Raw genomic sequence first — 24,852 nt, 5'->3', positions numbered from 1 at the left:
CTCAAGGAGGATAAAGTTTACTGCGACCCTACTTATGTGATAATCCATGTAGTTCTGAGTTGCTGCTCACTGCACAGCTTTTACGCGTACTTCTCCACATTAGTTTTGCCCCGAGGGATGCGTCGACTAGTCCAGACATAAGGTCAGACACCTTAACATCTGCTGTGGGAACAGCCGACATACATACATAAAACAGATGCTGTGCATGGTTCTGTCTCGTCGCTGGTATCAGCAAATGTGCCAGTGAGCACACAGCCTTCCTCCCTTTGTGTCCTCATATCCCCCCCTTGATCTGTCCTTTCCCATCTCTGCCTGCCCCCTCTGATTTTGCCCCCCCCCCCCCCCCCCCCCCCCCAGTTTCCTTGGAAAATCCTGACTGTGATCATGGCTGATATTGGATGATGTCACTGTGCATGTTCTGTGTTAGACACTGGTCAAGGCTGGGCTGTGAATGCGGTTTGAGCAGATGCCTTCATATGATCAAATTCTATGTCTTGAGTATGTGTGAACCTTCACAGAGTCTACACAATAAAAGCAAAATAAAAACTTGACAACTGCCAAATAATTGAAGAATAAGTGAAAACAACTGAATTACCACAGCTGGCCGGGTTCAAATCTGGCCCCACGCTGCAGGTCATTCCCTCTGTCTCCCCTACATTTCCTGTCTGAAAAAATAAATAAATAAATAGAATAAGTGCAAGATAAAAAAATTGAGAAATAATTATTGAACTTTATTGTGGCTTCTGCGCACATTGATGTTGACCTAGCTGGACCTCCTTCATTTGCCTGGATTCAGTGTTGCATTGAAGCTCAGATTTCTCAGTATAAAAAAACAAAAAAAACAAAAAACACATCTCAGCCTAAACTGGAACATATATTTATTGACCTCACTGTAATGATCTGTATTAAAAAATCATTCTCAACTTGGATGTTAAGAGGCTTCATTATTTGACTTGGCAGCCTGGGTTACTACAAATCAAGGGGTCATCTATGCACCTAACTCTGTGAAAGAAAAGATGGCAGACGGAAAAGAGGAAAAACTAAAATGTTCATAAATTAGCTGATACAAAGCAAACACTAGACTTTAGTGCTGATGGCAAAATTGTGTGTGTATTTGTGTGCGCGTGGTTCTCTTTAAGCAACAAGCATGCACTTGAGGTTTCAGGTATCCCTTTCTTACCACTCATCACACCACACATTCACACACACAAATTTAAATTCGGCTGCTGTGGCTCCTAAAGGGGCTTTTTCAAGGCGTGACATCATTCTCTCCGCAGACACACAGATCACAATAATGGCTCTCTCTAAGAGGAACTGCTGGCCAGATGCTCAAATGGGGCCACTGATCTGCACAACAAATCCTGCTGTGCTTTGGCTGTTTGCACGTGTTGCTGTCTGTTGAGTCTCGGAAATCACAGTCATACTTCAGCGATGTGAATTTCTTCCAGACAGACCGCATTGTCCATTCCCCCGAATCTTTTGTTTGTTATAGGGGCTGAAAACATGACGGCACCTGCAGTGTTTTTCCCAACTCCACATGTGTCTTCTTCCTATCGCTGTTTTTGTATTTAAGGGATTACAGTAATATTTTAAATGTCTCAGCAGCTCATTTGTAATGGTGAAATATTGTTATGCAAAACTTATTGTAATATTAAGAAAATGACTCTAGATGATATGTTGCTTGCAATAATCATACCCTTCTCATTTTATTGTAAGTTACTGCCTCTGTTGCCTCTTGCTCTCAATTGTCAGTCATTTTCATTTAACTACTTACCTGCTATTCAGGTTAGATATAGCAACCCTAATTCCTAAGAAAAAACTATACAAAAACAAGGGATGCAGACACTATAGTTTATTGCTGCACATCTGTCGGTTTATAACACGCAACATCCAAACACATTGTCTAAGATCATTGAAAGTGGCACATTTGGAGTGGTTTGATAATGCTTCTCTGTCACAGCACATCGATCATGAAGCAAATCCTGGATGACACTTGTCTCTGCAGACTACCCTCAAGCTCCATGAATTTCAGCTCCGTAGCCACGGTCAGCTGCTTTTAATTTAGAGTTGGAGGACGGACAGACAACAGAGCTGTCTGGCAAAGAGCTTGGAGGGGAAGAGTGTAGTAAGCCTTTTGGTCAAGCCATGGGAGGAGGGCAAAGCGCAGTTTCAGTATAAGTGTGTTTATCAGGGGAAGTCGTAGTTATAGTTACAGGTAGCTACTTGTCCCGAAGCATACATACAAGGTCACAGTAGGTCACTAAGGATGATGATGACGGTATATTCATCCAACTCAAAAACTTTTAGACTTACTCATTTTGTATGCTCATTAAAGTGAAGACCCGGAAACAAGGTTACACATGAAGAAATAACAGCAACCACATTAAAATAACAGGAAGAAGATTTTTGTGTGACATAGATGTGACATAGATATGTTAAAGAGTCTCTTAATTCTGAAATTTAACATCACCTGGAAGTTATAATTACAGGTCATTTCTGATAAGAAATAAGAGCTAAGTGTTGAAAAGATGCATAAAATCGTGCAAGAATAACCCCTGTTACAGCCCGGCTCTTCAACTCCAACAAAAAAAAAAACAAACAAAAAAAAAAAAAAAAAACAGGAGACACATTGGTGTACTAAATAACTAAGCAATTTATGTGTAACGAGGAAGTCAGGAGTGTAGACTGGCTGAGTGGGTACTGTGTTGTAAAAGCCCGCCAGTGCCATACTCGACCGGCTGCAGCTCTTGAGGCCTCATGTAAGCACTGGCTTATTCGGTCCAACTTACGATCGTACCAGTGATGCATTCTCATGAGGGCAACTGAACCCAGGTGCTCGTGCTGCTCTGGCTTATATGCATGGGGCACAGCAGGCCCAGGTGTGTCCCATGCTGCTGATTAAGCTCCTAATTGGTGTGCAGCCCTGGAGACAGAAAGCACAGCGACAGCAGGGTGAACCGAGCAGAGGGGACCTCACACCACCTCTGCTGGGGCAATACAACCCACATGTTTAGTGTGGGTTTTTATTAGGTGATGAATTGTTAAGATTGTGTTAAACTACAAAACACCTTTCAGAGGAAAGCAAACTGTGTCACATGGAGCAGTCAATAATGTTTGAGTTAACTAATAAATATGGACTGAATTATGCTGAAAAACGATGTTTGGTCACGGTGACATAGTGTATTCCCACAGGCTGACAGGTATATGATTATTGATCACAAGCGACATTCACAAACCATTTTTCAGAGAGTTGATTTCCATTATTCTTATGTTCAGTTATTATATCCCTTTGTTATGCCATAATTCTGACTGTGAGGTCATACTTGGCCAACTGTAACATCTGGAACAAGATGACATGATCTAAATCACATCCATGATCCTGGATCAAATGTGTCTTTGTGAGATTCATCGATTCACCCACCACTTTTACTTTTTCAATTGTCATGTCTACATTTCTGAAGAGCAAATGGTTTCAGCGCTGATTTCCTGCTCCTGCAGCGGGAGAATGGACAAGTCAGTGCTCATGTCAGGTTGGTGAGGTTGCATGAAATATCTGAACATTTCTCTACATATTTCAGATGTGGTGATAGATGAAGAGGAAAAGTTGAATACCATTCATCCCACTCCAGACGTGACACTCTTCATGTCTCATGACAGCTGCGGATGAAACGGTAAAGTTTGTCCAGTTTGACACCTGGTCAGGCCTTAAGGCTTCCAGTGGGAGGACATCCAGGTGTTTTCTGTGTTTTTCTGTCTGGATCACATGGTCAACCGAGCATTGCAGATTAATTGTGTGTTTTTTGCAACTTTTTGTGCTTTTTTTAATCAAACGAGACCAAAAAACGCTGAAAATCTTTATTTCCAACTTATTGTCATATTATCCTTTTGCATTGGAGAAATGTAATATTGTAATTTTCTGTAACTGCAGCACATAGTGTGCTTCTGATTTGTTTGTCCTTTTGAGAGACGTGTTTTTCCTGCACCTGTACCTATTTACCACTTGCAGTTCAAAACTACAAAGCGAAATAGTAGAGAACTTATTATATACCATGCATGATGAATGATAATGTGTAGATACTCTTTTTTGGATACTATTATCATTTTCTACCCAAAAGCTGCTGAAGCAATTTTTAAATTTCAATAGAAATCCAGTCCTGTACAGTCACTTGTGGCTTGATCATGCCAAGATGTCTGGAGAAGTCAATGGTCTGCTGAATATCTGGCATTTCCAGTGAAATGGGTAAAATCAGCTATGTAAAACTCCATCTGAGCAGTTTTAGTTTGAGGGCAGTAAAATCACCAACAATGTGGATCCTCATCTCTGTAGAGCTTACACGTCAGGCAAAGAAGAGTAACGCTTTTGCACTTTTCTCCTGCTTAACATACATCAGTGATGATGTATTAAAGGTAAAATTTGTGTACCATTACATTGCAATACATGTCGGATCACGGACGAAAATAACATGCATAGTCTGCTGTTCATATTTACAGTCATCACTGCTTTTATTTCTACTAATACTAACAAAATACCATGACAACACTCAGCATTAATAAAATTATTGACTCTAAAAGCATCACTATATTATATATTATATCACTATTGCATTCTGAAGGGAACAATAGATGAATGAAGCCAGAATTCAATCCTGGCTATTAATGCAAATAATAAATCTGTCAAAACAATATAAACATATCCTGGGTGGTTAATAATCTTTGTGCTGACTGTTTCCTGCTGGTGTGACCTGCAGAAGTGAAAGTATGTCTGGATTTGATTAGTGACTTGAACATGTGTTTGTTTATCTGTGTGTCTGAAGTGGGGTCCAGTGTCATTGTCAAGACTTTGATGCAGGAGTGGAGCGTCATCATATATGTGTGTGTGTGTGTGTGTGTGCAGTTGAAAAAATGCTTAGACTCTGAGCTTCTTCAGTACATCCCTGTGCTGCATGAGCAGACCTAATAAGCTAGCATTTACTGTCACGTCCTCTTCTCATCACCTTGTTATCTGCACTCTGTGACGTTAAACCAGCAGCCCCTGTGCAAACTTCAACTCCCCTCTGCCCCTGCTGCTGGCCTGGATCTTTTCAGTGATGTTACGAAAGAGCTACACTACACACAGAGCACTGTTTCATGTTAATTTGCTTATAAGGTGAGAAAAAAAAGTATATTGCAGGAAAACAAGAGGCCAATAGATGCACACTTGTGTAATGTGCTTCTGTTATGCAATTCTCACCTTGCGGATACACTTTGATCAGATAAATAGCTTTCAAAATCATTTGAGCACTTGTCAGATCAGGCTCATGAATTTCATATGGCAGATTAGCCATGAGCGATACACAAGTGGCAGTCTAAAGCCAATGGGAGATTGCATAAATACTCACAACTGTAAATACTCTGGTCAAGACCTCGCTCTTCTCTGTTTGACACACCCTCATGTTGTCAATGAATGGTAATATCCTTGAAGGTGTGCATGTTTAATAGGGAGAATCAGTTTTGATTAAATTGTACTAAGTACATAATCAAGGCCTGGAGTGCTTAAGAAGGTTGGTTAAACACAACAAGGCCTTGGGTGTTAAACGTTTGAAAATTATTTTGAAACACAGACAGATCTCTCAGGACTTTCAAACATGCCTATTCAAGTCAGAGAAAAGAAATATTCACCTTTTAATAGCAACTAAAGAAGCCGTGGACTCAAAAAATATACAGAACTGTTTTCTCTATGTTCTGTATTGAGCTTTGGTTTAGGATCGATATGGAAAGACAACTTTGGAGTTTAGAAACATGTGGCTGATGGTGCAACTCATCTACTTTTGTGTTGGTGAATTACATGTCCTAATGCAGATCTGAGATAAACTAATCTCACGCTGTTAGACACTGTTCATTATTACTTTTCTTGTTGTTTTTGTTTTCCTATTAGCACTTTCAGCTATAAAAAATGAAAATTAAAGATTAAACCATTAACAAATAGAAATCCTGCAATAGTACTTTGTGTTGGTAGAGCAGGACACTCAAGACCATTTTCAGTGCAGTGCTATGCCTCTTTTTAATGGTGCTATTTGTAAGTTTTCTCAGCTGCTGAACAAGCGTTCACAGGACAATAGAAGAAAAGATGTGATAGAGACAAAAGTTAACATTAGCGTTGCTTCTCACCACTGGAGACAGCTCTTGGTGGGTAAAAGAATGAAGCTTCACACTGAACTTGCAATCTTCTAGACTGGTCAGTAAACAACTGTTAATGCTAACGCTGGCTATGTAGCAATAGCAAAACTTACAAATAGTTCTTTTAATGTAGTCACAATATCAATGGCTATAACCTGGAGAGCAAACATTATTGTAATGAAAATTAGGTCAAGCAAATGAAAGAAAATTAGTATACCATTTGTTGCTGAGATATGGTTGGGAAGCCTAGTTGTGAACAAACACAAGTCATACTAACATTCAAAAGCATGAAGCATATTTGGTACTGTGCAGTGAAAACTGTGATGGAAGCCGTAAAGAATGACTGAAAACTGTATAAAAATTCATTGTTTTTTTTAATTATCATGTGATAATTTACAGAGGTACAGTACAGCATTTGGTAGCAATGGTAGCAAAACACTGTTTCATTTGTTGTTGTCATTAAAATGCATCCACTGTACAGAATGCGAGCACCATAAAAAGCATACAAAAATCTTCCCAAGCCAAGTTTACAAAGCGACATGATTTTTAAAAAAGCAAACTTAAAAAAAAAATCTCTTTGGTAGAGTATATCTCACCTTACCCACCACACCTTACCCCGTGGCAAAAATTCCCCATGCACACTTAACATGACTTACATGAAGGGTATTCTAATGTCATTGCATTGCTATTACACATCATGCCTATCACATACAGTATGGTCCAGATGGAATAGTAAACAATCATCGTTATTGATGGTTTGAACAAAGCTAGATTTGTTGGATCGCTCCCTGTTGGTCCACAGTTTTTCAGTCCTCCAGCACTCGACCAGGAGCGCTGGAGATGCATTCAGTCTCTGCGGTGAGCCCGTAGGTGTTTATTGTTTTTTTTTTTGTTTTTTTTTTTGTTGTTTTTTTTATTTCTGCTGGATTCACTCCCTTGGCTTGTGGTGACGCCTGACCAGTCTTACTCTCCTCACTCCAGCTGTAAAAGAGGAGACAGAGTTAATGGAGGGAATCAGAGGTGTGAATGAAAACAAAGACAAAAGAAAACACGTCAACGAGGAAAGATATGAGACATGGGTAGAATAGGTGGAAGGACAGAAAAGGTAGATAATGGAAAGAAAAAAAATCCAAGAAAGACAATTGCATATTTTTCCCAGCAGTGATTATGTGGTTTTTGGCAAACTCTTTTTAGTCCGCTCCAAGTCTGGTGTTGATGAATCAATGACCTGTTCTCTTACCTGGAGCTCTCCTGGCAGCTCCACTTCTACCTCCCTCTGTGAAAAGAAGAGAGGCCGCAGTCAGTCATTGCATTTGGAAACACACATGCAAGAACTACTCAAAATCTTTGCGGTCATGAGTATTCACCTTTAATGATTTTGGTAATTCTCTCTGATTCCAAATCGATCAGATTTGGGTTGCCATGGATGGTGGTGATTTTAGAGAAGTCTGGGCCTGAACATTTGAAAGAAAAACATTAGGTCCAAAAGACAGGACAATTTATCTGTCACATTGAAAATCATGCATGGGGTTACAGTTCTAAAAATGCATTATATTCTCTTTCCCACCTTGAAGTAACCACTTAAAAGATGAATAAAGATTTGTAAACAGGATTATTTCAAGGAGGAAAGGACATAATTATTTGAAGCAACCTGTTTGGTGCTGAAGTGTTCATGTAAAAGGACCATACCCTCAATGATATAAGGCTCTTTCGCCGTGGTGTGTCTGGTTCCACCTTCAGACCGGCAGCGGAGAAGGGTGTTGAAAGTCATTTAACGACTTAACAACTGTACTGACTGACAGACAGACAGACTGACAGGTACATACACCCCAAAAAACCTCCTCCGCTACCACACAAAGTCAAGCACAGATGTCCAGTATTTATGAAAACACACACTCACATAAATTTGCACACAAATGCACAGGGTGTGATGTGCAGGTGTTCGGGGGGGGGGGTGCTCAGCTCAAAAAAAAAAAAAAAAAGACAGCAAACTCTTTTGCTAAGCCCACCGACTAAGCTGCAAGACAAACAGAGATGCAGCTCTAGGTGAAAATAGCTCCCTGCACCCACACAAGCCAGTGGCATTTTGGAGTTGTATACCCCAAAATGGCACGTCACAATGTGCACACTGCTCACGCATACGCATCACAGCTACAGTGAGTACGCAGGGTATGGGTAATGTTGGGATTCCTGCCTGAGAGGAAAGAATGCTGACGGAGAGATGAAATCAGGATGGATGAGTAATGACATGGACACACATCCAAATCATGGTGCACCGTGGGTAGTAGAAGAACAAGCACCAAAACTTTGCTTTAGCTTTGTGCGTGTGCCTAATCATGAGAGGGGCTGTAAAACTCAACCTCCTTCCTCAGTCACATCATTACTGAGGCTATATAAACATCATAAAGCAGAAGGAGCTTGTGATGTTTTGACTGGTGGCTGGCCAAAGCTTGTCAGAGTACAATGCGCAGTCCTAACAAATAGTGTTCTCCGTGGAAAGCACATCCTGCTCTCCATTATGACAGCTAGTTATTATAGATAACCTGTGATTCTCCCCCAGCAGGAAGTGACATAACTGCTCCAGCTCTTATGCTACTCTTAACTTGTGAACCATTAGATTTGATTTGGTCGGTCCAGTCACAAATTCAGAAAGTTCTGTTTGGGTAAATCTGACTTGATCTTCATGAGCTGCAGCAATTTATTTTTGGTTTTTGAGGGTTGGAAATGTAACTATAGAAGAAGGTTTATGTCATATAGTGCCCCAGGCAAATGTTTTTATTATCTTTAGTGGATACAACCTTGTCTTTTCAGGTTTGCTGCTAACTAAAAAATGTACTTGATGACTAATTTGTTTTGACTACTAATTTGCTCGATCGTGGGGGAAGCAAATGACAATTTGAGCAAGATACTTTAGCGACATGCCAAGTATTCGCTAAATTTGAGGACTGGCAAGTGACCATTCCACTTTTGGCAATCACAAAGTGTGAATGGTTACGGAAGCCAGTCTGAATATGGTTTTAGGTTTACAAATACATCGATTTACATGTGATGCAAATCTGCAAAATCATCCAAAAATAATTTGTCCCTGTGAAGCTAATATGGTGCCCACCATGAAAACGATGTGTCAGATGACTTAACTGATGATCACCAAGGAAATGTAATGTGAAATGAAATTCACATGACAGATGATGATGATGCTCAGTCAACCGTGTTCAACAGGACCACGGATGCATTTGTTAAAAGAGCCGTTAGGAGACGCATGAAACTACTTAGATCTAGACTATCATGCTTCTCATGGGAGCAAACGTGTCAAGAGAAACTGACCTGCATTCTCTGCATCAAGCTGTCCACCTGCGTCAAATAAAAGGTGTGGCGTCATCAAATGTGCGTTGAAGCCTTTGTGAAGTCCAAATTTAATTGTCTAATTTATCATTTGCACTTGGAACACGAATGATGACCTTACCCTCGATGACTCTTGTGACCTTGGTCGTGATAGGATCCCCCTCGATGACCCTTGTTACCTTGGTCGTGATAGGATCCCCCTCGATGACCCTGGTCACCTTTGTGTAAGTTGGTTCTCCTTCAATGACTTTGATCACCTTTGTTACGTCAGGAACTGTAGGAAGGGAGGAAAGAGAGGGAGAGGTACCGTGGAGAGGTTATCTATAAAACACCCACATAATCTCTGTTATGAGTGAAGAAGCGGGCTGGAGCTACAGCATGTGAAGTCATCAAAGCATGTAGAACAAATAGAGGCTGATGTGTGTTTAGATTGCATCACTTAATACACTCCATGGTCCAATGAACAGCTGTCTATGGACAAATTAAATTTTCTCTCTGTTGATTTTGAAGCATCACATTAGATTCTGATGGACATTTTCATACTTTGTACAACATCTACAAGTTTTGGTGTTTAAAGGATCGTGACTCCTGGTTAAAAAATGATACCAAAGATATTACTTTAACACAATTTTCTCAGCAGGATTTGAACCCAGTCAGTAAATTCCCATCTGGGAACAGATATCTTTATAAAACCTTACAAATCCTTTTTTTTTTGATTCGGCAGAAACTTCAGCCAGGAACATTCCTTTACTTCTTTTACATTTTCTGCTGCTGAGTGATGATTTCTTTTGTGGAACAGTACTCATATGAGCCATAAAGAGATGAAAGCTGACAGATGTGTGTTTCTATCAGAGAGCTAATTTTTCCTTTGATATGTGGCCTGACCCTGGAACCACAACCAGACTTGTATTAGTCTTTCAAAGTAATTAAGAGATTTTGATACATTTATGCCTCAAACTGTGGCTGCTTTGCTTTGAGAGCATATACTACAGCAAGGATACGATTTATTTTTTTTGGTACTTGTGTGTAAAAAGTGAGTATGCATTCTCCACGTGCATTTTATAATTTATGCGCATGTTTAATTTCTCCTTATATTCCTGTAGTAGCAGTATTTTGCTTTACCAAGATGATCCACTCTTATTACTGAGGAAAGTTAACTCATCAGTCACGTCCTAGGAACCATAATGCAATGTGATATCAGAATGAACCACAACACAGCTTCTGAACCTTTATGACATTATGGAAAATGTAGTGGTAGAAAACTAAAAATCATAATGCCTTTATTATGCCCATAGAATTATAGCATACTATTACAGCCCCTAAAAATTTTGCTCTGTTGTCCATGTAATCTGCCTAATCACCTGTGGAGAGTCAGACTTTAGCTCTCCTATGTTATCTAATCCATCGAGGCATGCTCCCATCTGTGTGGAAGTGCACTGGACTGAGCCCAACTGAATGAAGAGCCTCCAAAAGTCTTCTGTGGTCTCTGACCCTGTTATGCTCTGACAGCATAATTACCTCATCTCTAGAGGAGCTGATTAAACTTGCCTAGCGCTCCAAATGGACTTAAAGTAAGAGTGAGAGTGGGTAATCAAAGGAACAAAGGAGAGGGAAGTCGCCCGAATGGAGCAATGATATGTACAGTACGTAATATGCAGGTGGCTGCAGATTGGATTTCACTTTAGAGCAGCAGCTCATTTTTGAACAAAGGACATTATTAACTTTAAAGGCAGTCGTGCTTTTTATAATCATCGCTAATGATAAACCAAAACTAATTCAGAATATTCAGTCATGTGGTTAATAATAGTGGTCTTACCTGTCTCAACATAACGAGTAGTTGTGATGGTCCTCTCTGTGAAGTAAGAAAATTAGTTTTAACTTGTTGCAGATGCAATAATATTCACAACATGTCATACAGTGACATTACTGAAACTTACTGATGAAAGTGAGTGGGATCTCGGTGTAAGAAACTCCGGAAACAAACTAAAGAACAAAAAGCATAACAGATTGGAAGGTATGAGGCAAAAAGGGTACAAAAGGTAGAAAATGTGAGTTGTGCATATTCATACGCATGTGTTTTCTCTTTCTCTACCTTTATCTGAATGTACTTAATCAGCTTCCTCAGGAGGACCAGGAGGTCCTGACGGCCCACAGGCAGATCTGTAAGTAATCGAAAGAACATAATATAATGCATCCCAGCACAGCGTGCACATTGCATGAATATTTGGTAATGCGTGCTGTTCTCACCTGCAGGATAGAGAACATTCTTCACTATGTGGATCACACCATTAGTTGCCATCAGGTCACTGTCTGGAACGTCCACAGAGTTGACATGAATAGAGTTGTTTACCTGTCAAAACAAGGACGCAAAGTCTTTTTTTTTTTTTTTGTTATATCAAAAACTGCCTTGAAAATTTTTCGTACTGAGACAGTTATTGTAATTTTTTATACTTCCTAAGACATCTATATTTACACTTTTTCAAAAATGGTTTGACGTGAGGCGTTTTGAGGTCTGAGGAGTTAATAGAAATCCCAGGCAGTCTGCTCCATTATTGGAAGTGAGATCTGGCAGTCCTGTTTCTGATTAATTTCCTGCAATTTAACTGTCTCTGCAGATGTGACTGAAGGTGGACATGCTGAGTAAGTAAGGGATAGGTTTCCCTTCTCCTCTGCTTCCTCTCTCTCCCTCTCACCCACCCAACTGAGCCACATCAATTTAAGCCTCAGTCCAGTTTTTAAACCTAACCACACATTACCATGAATCACTGTCCCCTCTTTTTGTTTTAACTGATCGACGTCTGAATAATGTGCTTTCTTATCATGAGTGCATTATCCCAAACAAGCTTTCCTGTGTCTGTTAAGGAAATCCTGTAGGCCTGATATGAGACCTTGGCCGAACCTGATATCACGATAGGAAAGAGAATAAGGGCAAATTTGAGGTAATGGGTGAAATGGGTGATGGGTGGGATAGAAAAAGAAAGTAAGAGAAAAATGGCCAGGGGGGTCAAATAGGAGGTAGGAGTGGTGGGTGAATACCAAGAGTGGGTGTTGACGGAAATGAAAGGACGCCAGATTCTATTATTTCTGGCCGTTCTCCAGAGACATCCAGCTTTGAAGTAATGGGTTAGTATGGGGTCCTTGATGCTATTGTTTAAATGAGAATGTGGAGAAAAATTGTGTTCAAGTGTCATGATGGAGTCTGGTGTGAAATGGAGATGGAGAAGAGGTGAAAAATGCCTGGCCTTTAAAACTCAGTTACATAATACAAACATGCTTTTAAAGGAAGAAACAACACTTAGATAATGTCTCATCTGTTTCTTCTCCTCAGTTTACCACATTTCCCAGAATGCTTTTTCCCCCTAATTTAGGTTGGCAGGAATCTAGCTATTTTGTGGGGTATTCTCATGGCTGCACATCCAAGTCAAAACGCCAGTCTTGATGTGGTGGATTTCATGTGCTGATGCAACTGTTGGTGCAGAAAAAGGAATTTCCTTCAGTGGGTTTATCTCTGTTTGACTGTTCAGCGACTGTGAAATACAAAATGTAGAAAGACTGAAGAAATAAGCACTGCCTCTTTGATTCCAAGGACACAAACACAAACTCAAATGATATCTGATTGCACATACAGACATAACTTGGAGGTTTTTGCCCTGCAGGGTTTTGAGCAGGTTGGTAACTCCTCCCTCTAATCCTCCATTGATGAAGACGCCATTACTGAAGTGGTACAGCAGAATGGTTCTCAAAGCGTTTATATCACCTGTCAATGACAACACAAGGCAAACGTGATTTACATACATAGTTAGCACACTATATAACCTTAATCAGAACAAACCTGCTTGACAGCAATCCACAGTTTTTAAAAACAAGATGCATGAAAGGGAGTGTTCATTTTTAGTACTTACTTTTCAGCAGAGCTAAGTCCTCTCTGGAGAGGTCATCAAAGGCATCATCAGTTGGTGCAAAGATGGTGAAGGAGCCTTCCTGCTTCAGCAGATCAGTCAGACCTGCAGTCTCCATCAGTGAAAGGAAAATCCTACATTTATTCAAATAAAGTAAAAAAAAAAAAAAAAAAAAAAAGGAAAAGGAAAGTTATTAATTCATGCAATAAACATACTGCACAGTAGGAGTGAAATACATTTGGCTGAAATTTGACGCTTTTGGTTTCATGGAAATAATGTTGATGCTGATGTTGTTTTGCACAGTGAGTTGTGTTGCTCATTCTAGACTGGAGGATTATAGTTTTGGCAACATGATGAGAAGTCAATTTTGGGATTTGTGTGAGACTTATGTGCTTGTGTGGTCCCGCTTATTCACACATCTGCTTCCTCAATTTTTCATCATCAGCCTGTACTGGTGCCAGTATTTGTCACACAGCCAGAACATGTGAAATGTGTATGGTGAGGCATTGCCGCTGGTGTTTGGTCTTTGTATTGTGAAGAGGGTAATGTTCAAAAATTAATTCATAAGCTCCAGTAAGATAACTACTAAATAACATGAGCTACTGGTCATGCCAGCTGATCAACATTTTTTGAATTAATAATTCATGTAAAAAAAAAAAAAGCAAAACATAGAAAGAAGATGTAATTCTTACTTGAACCGTCCGTCGGCAATCAGGAGCTCATACATAGTTTTCTCGGCCGGTTTGATGAGGGACCTCATAAGATGGAGGGCCCCATTGCTTCCCTCCTTACTGCCACGCACCATACATGCATTTTCTATGCACACAGCCTAACCAGACATTCAGAGAATAGAGTTACAGGTCTAAAAGTCACTGTACAAATCTGATAAGTATTTAGTGTAGGGGAGGAGTACTGTCACGCTGTCCTGTGCAATACATTTCTGTGAGGAAATGTAACCCAGCTGATTCTAATATATGAACCACCAGAGCAGAAACACACACTTCATTTGCCAAGAGCTGCACTAATTGGCTATTTTATTGTTATTTGTTTATGGTTGAAAGACAGCAAAATCATGTTAACACTTAGTAAGGGGCCCGGTAATAGCTTTCAGATCTCCAACATGGTCTCTCCAGTGTCTTTCCATCCCCTCTTATATATCTTTTTTTTTTGTTTGTTTGACTCTCTGATATAACCAACACACACAACACACACAGAGTTCTCACAGTGCGGTAAATGAAGACTCTGAGCAGTTTGCCAGCCAGTGTTTCCAGCAGCTGTCCATTGTAGAGCTCACTCAGCGTAACCTTCAGCTTCAAGATGTGGTTCTCCAAAATGATTCTCAGCAGGTTCTGGTCTGTTGACATCACCTCATCTGACAAACGCAAAGACAAGTTACCAGTTAAAAAATGACACAGGTAATATGAGATGGCACTTTTGATAATTGATCCCATTATTTCTCCTATGTGCTCCTTAAAAGTCATTAAAAGTAGTGAATGTGACAAAGACAATTCCATCATATTGTACAAAGCATTTTTATTGTCTCGCACGAGGTAACTTCAGAACTGTCCATAAAAACTTCTTCAGAGGTCAACTCACTGGTGAAGGCAGTGTTGAGAGGAGCAAGAAGTGTGTACTCAGTCTGTGGACCCAAGGCAGCGGCTAAGCCCAGTTCGGACACCATGTCATTGAAGGTACTCTGGGAGTCTCCCATCAGCTCTCTCACCTCCTTGGCTGATATGAGTCACACGAACACGACAGGTTGGTCATCACAGGAAAATGATACAGCTGAATGATTTGAGCGAACCTCAGTATAATACAGTCCACAGCGAGTTTTACCTGAGTCGGGGAGGAGCACCTGGTCGATGAGGTGGACGACGCCGTTGGTGGCGACGATGTCCTTCTTCAACACCATCTTGATGCCATTGACTGTCAGAGTGTCGCCGTCACAGCCGATCTCTATGGTGCTGCCCTCTGCTGTCTCATACACTGATCCTCCCATGATCGCTTCTGAACACTGGACACTGTTCAGCAGGTGGTAGTTCACCAGGGCTGATGGGATGAAGACGGAAAAGTTGGCAGAAGTGTGTGAAAGAGAGAGGGAGAGGATTTTTTTTTTAAGTATCTGATCAGATTATGCACTTTTATAGACTTTGAGGCTCGCCTGTAGTTATTTTTATAATCTGGTTATGCACTCCTAAGGTTTACATTTGTGCTCATTATTCAACGCACAACCACATGGACACACACACATATTCTTTCAGCTCTTTTAGAAATATTTAGGTAATTCTGTCAGCATTTAGATATGGGATTACACCTCCAACTGAGTCCAACTGTCAAACTGAGCGAGCAAACTGGGCTGCAAAAGCGCTGCAATTGCAACATGGAGAATCCGTCCAAACCCACAAAAATTCAAATGCAATCAGTGTTGCACTGCAGGCCAAATTGCTCTGTGGCCCAAACCTTTCCTTGTTCAAACAAGGCACAAGGCTCCATATCACTTTTACTCGGTGGGTATTCTAACATGGTTGGTCAGCAAAGCCTGTTTGCCAAGTGTCTGAGAATGTATCTGAGGTTATCTTGTGTTCCCACAGGGAGCCACTCATTGAGGACACTGTAAACTGATTTCATGTTGATGGACATTCCTGGCTGCCCAGTGACTCAGCAAGTAAGCAGATAATCTGCCACTGTGGAGACATGAGCTTTCCGCTTGCATGGTATGTGGACCTGCTTGTGTACGTGTGTGAGGGGGCGCCTACTTCCTTATTTCTGACAATATTATGAAGAAAGGAATGTACAGAATGGATTTGAAAGATGGCTTCAATGGTTTAATTTTAATTTGACATTAATGTATTAGCCTGAACAGTAGATGTTAAATGATTGAAACAACCTGACTCTGTCATCTAATATCATTAGTTTTGCAGGTTTTTTGTCATAAGCAAAAGTATTGGACAAGACAAAATTTTAACCTGATGATGGTGCACTATGAGATGTCATGAATGTCTGGAACAGATTTTGTTTGTTGTTGGACTTTTTAAAATATTCTACTAAAAACCAAGTTTTAGTTCAAACAGCTGACACTTCCACCTCTTGAATAGCCAGCATGGCTAAAAATATTTAAATGCTCTTAACCTCTTCACACCCAAATCAACCAAAGGAGTTGTATGATAGTACTTTATGTCATTAGTGTACATGTCCAATATACCTGCAATAACAGCCTTGTCGCCCATGATACGCTCCAGGTAGCCTGGGCTCAATTTGTCAAAGGCTTCATTCGTGGGAGCGAACAGAGTAAAGTGGCCTGGCTGGTCCAGCTTGTCCATCATACCAGAGGCCAACGCTGCAGCCTGGGAAACAAGACAGGAGAGTACGTCTCTGAAAACTGGAGCAAACCTTTTGCCAGAAACACTGCAGTTCGAGTCGATACCATTTTTGGTGCTATTTCTTTTCCTGACACTTTATACTCCACTCCAATTCCACTGGGCAAATGTAATGTTTGCTTTAAAACCCAATGTGTTTGGAATGATGTGCTTTTCACATACATTGAAGGAGGAGAGCTCGTCGTTGACATCTAGGATTTCCTTGATTGTGTTGCTCACAGAGCTGATGACCCGGTCGACCACATGCACCACACCGTTTGTGGCCACCTGGTTACCGTGGATGATCCTGGCACAGTTCACTGTCACCACCTTCACAGAGAGGAGCATTTTAGATTAAGCCAAGATAATCAATGGGGTTAGATGTCATGTACAGACATTTATATGCATTTTTTACAGTTTATAAACTGACCCCATTTGGGTAGTGGTTGATGTAGAGCCCCAGGTCATTGTACATGGAAGTTTCAGTCATGCCGTTCCTCATGTCTTTGGTGAGAAGGCGGCGGTTCACCATGTGGAAGTGAAGAGCGTTGTACAGCTCGATGTTGACGTTGCTCACCAGCGCAGACCGAATAGCCTGGGGAGATCACACCATTAGTTAAAGGGAACTAACTGTGTGAGTAATTGTTGTATTTATTTGTGTTCCTCTAGAAAACCTTTAAACCTCCAAATTTACTTACAGGGTCAAGCTCATCCCATGCATCATTGCTCGGTGCAAACATGGTGTAGGAGCCTTTGCCTTCAATTTCCTCTCTCAGCTTGGAGATGTCGGCGTATTGCTGTGTGGCCGTAGCCTGTACGAGCCCCAGTGTACCATACACATGGTCGATGGGAGCCACTAGAGGGGGGAGAGAGATTGTTCACGCTACAGGCTAACCAACAGTACCAATAAACTGAAAATTTTAATTAACTTTGAGTTAACTTGTACATGGGACTGTTGCAACAGAGAATAATATTATTAGACCAGATGTTGCCTTTGGTTTGAGCCACTTACCTGCAGGGCATCCTTTCATGCCCTCCAGCTTCATGTACCCAGGACAGCACTCATATACGACCATGCTGCAAGGAAAAGCACATACATATTAGACCTGTGAGGGATTCAGGAAATTAACTGATCATGAAAAGCATTAATACATTTTTTCCAGCTACAGACTGTAAAAAAAGAATGATTTCTATGGTGTTGGAGTACATATGACCAGACAGCTGTACAGTTCATTATAATGATTCATTGTTTAAAAAAAAAAAGGAAAAGAAAAAGACAAATCAAAGCAAGCTGTGATATAAATGTAATGTAAGAAACAAAAGAACTAAGCAGAACAAAAAGGAAAAAAAAGAAAAACCTCTAGAGCTGTGACGGAGAGAATGACGAGGGTTTGGATTAAGAGGCTTGTGAAACAGGAGAGCAAGGCTGCACAGAGAGGGGATCTCACTCACCAAAATACAAATCCATAATTGGGCAAAGTACATTTCAAAGCTGGAGCAGAAGAAGTGAGAGTGTAAGAAAACATCCAGAAAGGCAAGCAAGTCAAGGATAATTAAAAAAAAAAAAGGCAATAAAAACACCATCAATATGAAAGTGGTTCATAAACTGGCAGAGGGCACACAAGTCCCAGCAGGCCAATAACAGAGAGAAAGACTAGCACAAGACACTTGACTCAAGTAAGCCAGCCAAAACCCTTTCCAATATCTCATGCACCGGCAATAAACCCAGCAAATGAAAGGAAAAATTAACAAGAATTTCAAAAAAAGCAATAGGAAGAGGGTCATGTAGGAATGTAGGAGCAAAGGGATCAAAACAAACCCTGAGAAGGGAATATAGTAATTACACTGACAAGCTGTGCATTGCTAATATGAAAGAGCAAAGACAGTAGGGAGCAGGCCCAAAGCTTCATAGCTATCATTGAAAAAAAATATGTAAAGAAGCACTTCTGCGGGCTGTCACATTAGTAAAACTCAACAGCATAGTTATATAGTCTAGCGGAGGGAAGCACAGAGAAAAGCAGAGATTTACAGCATGTACTTTATATTCATCGAGATACTGTAAGTATGTTAACCTGAAAACCAGACAGCTGCCCTCCTAAACTTTCTCTTGGCCATTAATCTAATTCCCAAGGAACTTTGGATTTCGGGGGCGGAAAGAGCAGCTTACATGAAAATTTGTAAAAACAGAGCTCAAAGGAGTAGAAACATCCTGGCAGGAAGCCGAGAGGACCTGCTAACACTAAGCACACCAAGGGAGCTGCACAGTTGACCCTCCTCAATCAGCCATAAGCTTTACAGGAAACCACGTTGCACTATATTGCTGTGCTATGAATGACAGGTTAGGATGTGAGAGGACTTACACTGTGAGCCACAAGTCACTATTCCATAAAATGTAGTTAAATGGAGGAATAAATTATGTTTTTTAAAGCAGCTTGCCACTGAAAAATAACTATAAGCAGACATTTGTTTGGGACTCGTCCCAAGTTAACACACATCTTCCAAGATGCAAAAGAAAAAAAAAAAACACCAGCAGTGAGTCAACATTGGCTGCTCAACAATGATCCACCAGAGAAAGAGCCTGAATGCTGGAATAAATTTAATTGGGGTTTGACCTGAAGCCCTTCATGGGTTCCAGTTGGAGCCTTCAGTGAGTTTGCTAAAGAGGTTTGCTTAGAGAGGTGTGCACGGAGCTTATTACACATTCCCTGCATACAGGGCTAGAGTTTTAAGGTTTCCTGCTTTCTGTTTTCCCATGGAAATACTGCGTTTCTATATGAACTCTGTGCTGTCGCTACAGAATTCACATCCAAAACAAACAACTATTTCCTTTGCTCTGCAGAAATGAACAGTAGTGGCATGTTATGCAAGGGCAAAGCACTCCCTTCAAAACATACAGTACACACACACACACACGCACACACACACAAAACTTTCTCCCATCAACTCCCTAAAATGACTCACATATTTTGGCGAGCCTCTCCAATCCACTTTAATCAGTGCTTGTGTGTTGATAGAAATATGTCTGATGATACTAAACTTTGTGAATTTGTGCACATGAGACATGTTGCTTACAGAACAATTATTCCATGTGTTGACATTAATTGATATAATGTAAAATACATAAATATCCATGCACAGCTGGCCGTCAGGAGGGCATGAAGTCATTACCCCCCCAGCGGCAAGCTGACAGGATAATGGATGCAGTATAGACCAGAGACAGAACAGGCCAGCGCGCTGCAACCAGGCCTCTGGCAGTGTCACTGCATGAACCAGCTCAATGTGGCTTCCAGATGAGCAGATGTGCAAACGCAGGGCATGAGCACACAAACACACATACCGAACACTTGACTGGAATCAGATTAAAAGAGTGACTGTTTTTTCCTGTTATGTAACCAACAATCATCAGTCTCTCTTGTGTCCTAATCAAGTGTTTGTTTGTTTTTTTCAACATTTTTTTATTTCATACACGCTAACTGACTGTTAATTAAGATGCCATACTGTGGTTTTACCACTTCTGTGTCATTGTCATGGTATTATTATTGTAACCATGATTAAACTTGATTTTAAACATGCACCCACTGCTCCCTGCATGTTGTGTCCGTCACCTACAGCACATCACAACGACGCAGAAAATTGCTTCCACCTGAACCTCCAGCAGCTCACTTCAAGAGCTCTTTATGGAAATGAAGGCATTAAGAAATCCCCATGGTGTCATTTAACTCCTAATGAGGAGATAATTAGACGAACAAAGTGCAGGCTGAATTCACAGCAGCATAAATTGTCCTTTGTAAAGTAGTGGTTTCTCAGAGATTGGATCCAGGTATGGCTCCAAATGCTGCACTCTCAGAGCTTGTTCAAACACCAGCTTTTTCATACACCACTGTGCAGTGACCAAACAGCAACGCTGTAGACTCAAACACCCGTCCCTAATCTCTCATCAACACCAAATCCAGCGCAGACATAACCACAGCTGGGTGGATTTCCTCCACTGCTGCCGAACAATGTCCCCTCTGTGACCACAGACGAGGGCTAGGTTGTTTTTTGGCTTTTGCATGTGTTTTTTGTTTTGTTCTTTCACTCATTTTTAATGTGGCTCATATTTAGTCTCTTTTTGTTTGAATGTACAGCGAGTATATTTCATTCATTCATGAACATCCATCTGTTTTCTTTACAGTTTATCAGTTTATGAAAACAATTTTATTTGTCTCTACTTCTATCCATTGTTAGGAACGACAAAATATTTTTACTTAACTTTGATCACTTTTATTTTAACTTAATAAACTTCTCTGAATTTGTTTGATATGCCTAACACAAAGGACAGAAAAAGCAATGGTTAAATGGTTAAAGAAGTCTGTAGCGTACCTTAGCAACCCAAGAAACAAAAACAATTAAACATGATCGGTATCTACTGTAGAAACCCTCATTACCTTCCTTCTCTGTACCCTCATATTATGTTCTTTTACAGTAATTGCTGGGTGGTGTTGTGTAGTATTACCCCAGTGTGGTCTGCCACTGTACCGTGTGTTGTACTAAATCACTCTTTTATCTGTTCTCCCTCTCATCTTCTTATTTTCATGCTAATCCTGACACAGCAGCAGGTGTTACAGCTGATTGCTTGACAAAGCGAAGGTGTGCTTGTGGATTCTTGTATGTGTGTGTGTGTGCATGTGTGTTTATGATTGAGGGTATGTGAGACAGACTATTTTTTTTTTTTTCCAATCTCCTGCTACACTTTAGTCACCGACGAGGCAGAACAGCTCCAGCCGAGCCTTACACTCCATCGACGCAACAGCAGCTACACCTATTCTTCCCTAACATCTACTCATCTGCACATCACATCACAAGAGTCCTCTTAGAGTCCCAAAAAATCTAAAACCATTCATTCAGTTCACACTTCCGTTTTGGTGTGGTATTTTTAAACCCGCCAAAACGAATTTTTTTTTTTTTTACAGTTCATCACTAAATTCTGAAACAGATCACTCCCACTGTGAGACACAAAACTCCCACTTACACCGGCGCTGTCACATTCGCCTCAGCAGGAGAGTCTTTACAGCTCACTCAAAGATTTGTCAGCATGAGACACACAAACACACATACTCTGCATGCACAAATTATGGCACATATCAGGTACCCCCTACCCCTGCCAAGACCCCAAATCTGGTGAAACTGGAGCTGCGGTATATTCTTGGTTTCGCTCACACACACACACACACACACACACACACACACACACTGAAAGCATACAGACAGTTTTTTTTTCTCCTGAGCACCTGAAACATGTCAAGAGGGGAAGTGAGGCATCAATCACACACTGTTGAGCAGAGTTTACAACATCAGCAGGCCTACAATAGTGTGCGCACCCACCCGCAGGCTACAGCATGCTCAGACTTGTGTGGGGTGAGGGGTGTGGAGGGGTTGGGGGGGTATGACTTTGACAGAGCGGGTGTTTATGCCGTATATATATAGAAATTCTGTGTGTGAAATTGTGTCGAAAAGGTAAAAACCTATGAAGGGATACAAACAAAAATGATTGTACTGTCTTTAAAATTTAAATGTTCAATCATCATCATCATCATCATGAAACCTGCAGCTTCTTTTTTCGAAGGTTCAGAGAGGAAAGTGAGACAGCTACATGCTCAGACGACTGAGACAAAAAGAGCCTGGGGGTCCACACAGCTGGGGCCATGCAGAGCAGGGGTCACCTCTGCTGTTTGAACCATAGTAAAAATAAAAAGTGACCAGGTAATAGATGAGGCGTGAAATCTATCCGCATGTGCAGAAACCTTAAGTTCCTGATGTTTCTCTGACTGATTACAGAATTTCATTTAGTTTGAATACATAAATTGTAAATCTGAGTAACAACCTCTATTGAAAATCATCTGTAATTTGAAGTCTTCAATGCGCAGGATGTGTGGAGGCTGGGAGTGGTTTGTACTCCGGCTGAGACCAGCTGGGCTCTATGCAAATGAAAATAAAACATGTCATTTCATCCATTCAGTCAGACTTACGCCTTCTTGCCACAGATGGAACCTTTGTACCAGTTCCTACATGTGCTGAAGTACTTCTTCTTGGTCCCCAGGACCTGCTGCAGAGCGCACACGTTGGGTCTGCGAGAGGAGGGATGGGGGAGGACAAAGAAAGTGAGAAGGTGGATGAGGGGAGGGGAGAGAGAGAGAGAGAGACAGGTAGGGTGAAGAAGAGAGGACGATGAGATAAGAAGAGAGGATGGTTGTTGAGTGAGGGTGTGAAACAGGGATGGGTGCAAGCAGGTAAAGAAAGAAAATGTTAATGATACACACTGAGGCTTATATTCACCGTTTCTTAACAATGAATAATTTGAAGCATAAACTTTTCACCCTTAATTTGTCTGTTAACAGCTCTTAATAGAAGTAAGTTTTAGAAAGTAATGAAATAAATTTAAAAAAAAGAATGTTCTTAAACTTAGATGAAGAACTTTAACTCAGAATCAATTTCAAACACTAAATTGAGCAGATATATTTATGGTAGAGGAGAGAATGAATGTGAGAGACAATATTGAATTTTCCGTTATGGCTTGAATCAATATTTTCATCAATGTGGCTGACCTGTTTCTCAAATCATGATCTAACGCTCTATGTATTTTAAAACCACCTTAAAACACAGCACAAATATAAAATATGACATGCATGGGCATTACACATATCTGTTGTCTTGTTAGTAATCATGCAATTTATGTTCTTATATATGCAAAAGAAAAATGATCAGGATTGTTAATATCACCAGATATTTGCTAAAAATCTAAAGTTAGAAAACAAAAAAAAAGCCAATAACGGTTTGACTGTTCTTTATATCTTTATATTCTTTATATTTGACTATTCTTTATATCTTTCCCCCCTTGTCACCCATGTCCCATCTCCTTACCCTTCATTCCTGGCCCGGATGCGACTGTGGGTCACTATCTTGTCATAAGCTGAAGAATCCACGCTCCCTAGGCAGCAGAGTGCCACCAGCACTAAGGTCACCACGAGTAGCTGATGCATCCTGGGGAGTTATCGGTCCTCTGTACTGCAAGGGCACTAACACACACTTTGCTTGCCTTTTAAACACACACACAAAGGTGCCCCCCCCCCTTCACTAAAATACACAAGAGATATGGGAACGCGTGAGAGAGGGAGCTTTTATACCAGCAAGTCTCTCTCTCACTCTCACACACACCCGTACCCACCCACTCCTTTTTTTTTTTTTTTTTAAACTCCCTCACTGTCTTTTCCATACCATTACATCCTGCTCTCTCCCTCACACACCCTTCTCTTTAGTCAGAATCCTCCCTCCAGCTCTGACTGGAGCACAAGCTCATTGTCTCCCCCTCCCTCACGTTGTTTCACATGAATTTCTCATGGATTTCTTTACTACCATCACATCCCAGAGCACCAAGGACACCCTGGAGCTCAAACTTTACCTTGCTCCACACTCTGTAGTGACACTTTGCCTTCCAACTGCTCATTGTCCTGTAAAACTACATCAGACCACAATGTGATACAGAGGTTTTGACACATGCATTTGAGAGTGATGGAGGATTTTAAGAGCGGAAACACACTTGGAGTCCCACCACAGCTGAAAGATGCAGAAAAAGGAACATGGAAGTACACACAGAGGAATACAGAGTCACTCTGTTTCACATTCACACCTAAACACACACACACACACACACACACACAGAGGCAGCAGGCACACTTCTAGTATGTATCCTTGGGACATTTGGCAGCAAAATGTGTAAATAAAATTGATTTAGATGTTTTTAATGTGCTAGAAAATGAGGCTGTAAATTAAACCCAAAGACCCTTGGTGCTGAATCTGTGAAGATGATAGTTTTACACTTTACACTGTATTTTTATATCATCCATCACCTGGGATACCACTCTCCTCCTCATTACTTTTATGATGTGGATTCATCATTTCCACCTGCCTTTCCTTCCCTGAACTCCCGTTTGTGCTGCAGCTCCTCTGTTCCCCTTCATCCTCCCTGCTGTCATGTTCATCGTTCATCAGCTCAACTCCCTCACAGGTCCCAACTTATCCCCATGGCTGTCTCGGTCTCCCAGGTTGGAGCCAGATCTGAT

At 40.9% G+C, this 24,852-nt stretch overlaps 1 protein-coding gene across 2 annotated transcripts; it reads right to left on the bottom strand.

Annotated features, from left to right (window-relative positions):
• Positions 1-6,511: 6,511 nt before the first annotated feature.
• On the bottom strand, positions 6,512-23,939 carry LOC139637431 (periostin-like). 2 transcript variants are annotated; one of them, XM_071506136.1, is made up of 23 exons: positions 23,654-23,939; positions 22,762-22,860; positions 17,766-17,830; positions 17,452-17,609; positions 17,184-17,348; positions 16,937-17,083; positions 16,600-16,741; positions 15,234-15,446; positions 14,994-15,128; positions 14,621-14,769; positions 14,090-14,226; positions 13,401-13,531; positions 13,125-13,255; positions 11,746-11,848; positions 11,591-11,658; positions 11,436-11,481; positions 11,315-11,350; positions 9,620-9,772; positions 9,481-9,507; positions 7,846-7,890; positions 7,524-7,610; positions 7,397-7,432; positions 6,512-7,137 (listed from the first exon to the last, which is right to left on the bottom strand). In XM_071506136.1, the coding sequence occupies exons 1-23, from the start codon at positions 23,770-23,772 to the stop codon at positions 7,085-7,087; spliced, it is 2,445 nt and encodes an 814-aa protein (XP_071362237.1). In that variant the 5' UTR covers positions 23,773-23,939; the 3' UTR covers positions 6,512-7,084. The 2 variants fall into 2 exon arrangements, with proteins under 2 accessions (XP_071362237.1, XP_071362238.1); XM_071506137.1 differs by lacking the exon at positions 7,846-7,890 and having other exon boundaries at positions 23,654-23,886.
• Between the last annotated feature and the right edge of the window lie 913 nt (positions 23,940-24,852).

This window comes from Trachinotus anak, unplaced genomic scaffold (assembly GCF_046630095.1).
Source record: "Trachinotus anak isolate AG129_WGS33_773 ecotype Australia unplaced genomic scaffold, CSIRO_AGI_Tana_v1 ptg000020l, whole genome shotgun sequence".
Classification (NCBI taxonomy): Eukaryota; Metazoa; Chordata; class Actinopteri; order Carangiformes; family Carangidae; genus Trachinotus; species Trachinotus anak.
The sequence above is the reverse complement of the archived record's forward strand: the minus strand, read 5'-3'. Positions and strand labels throughout refer to the sequence as shown.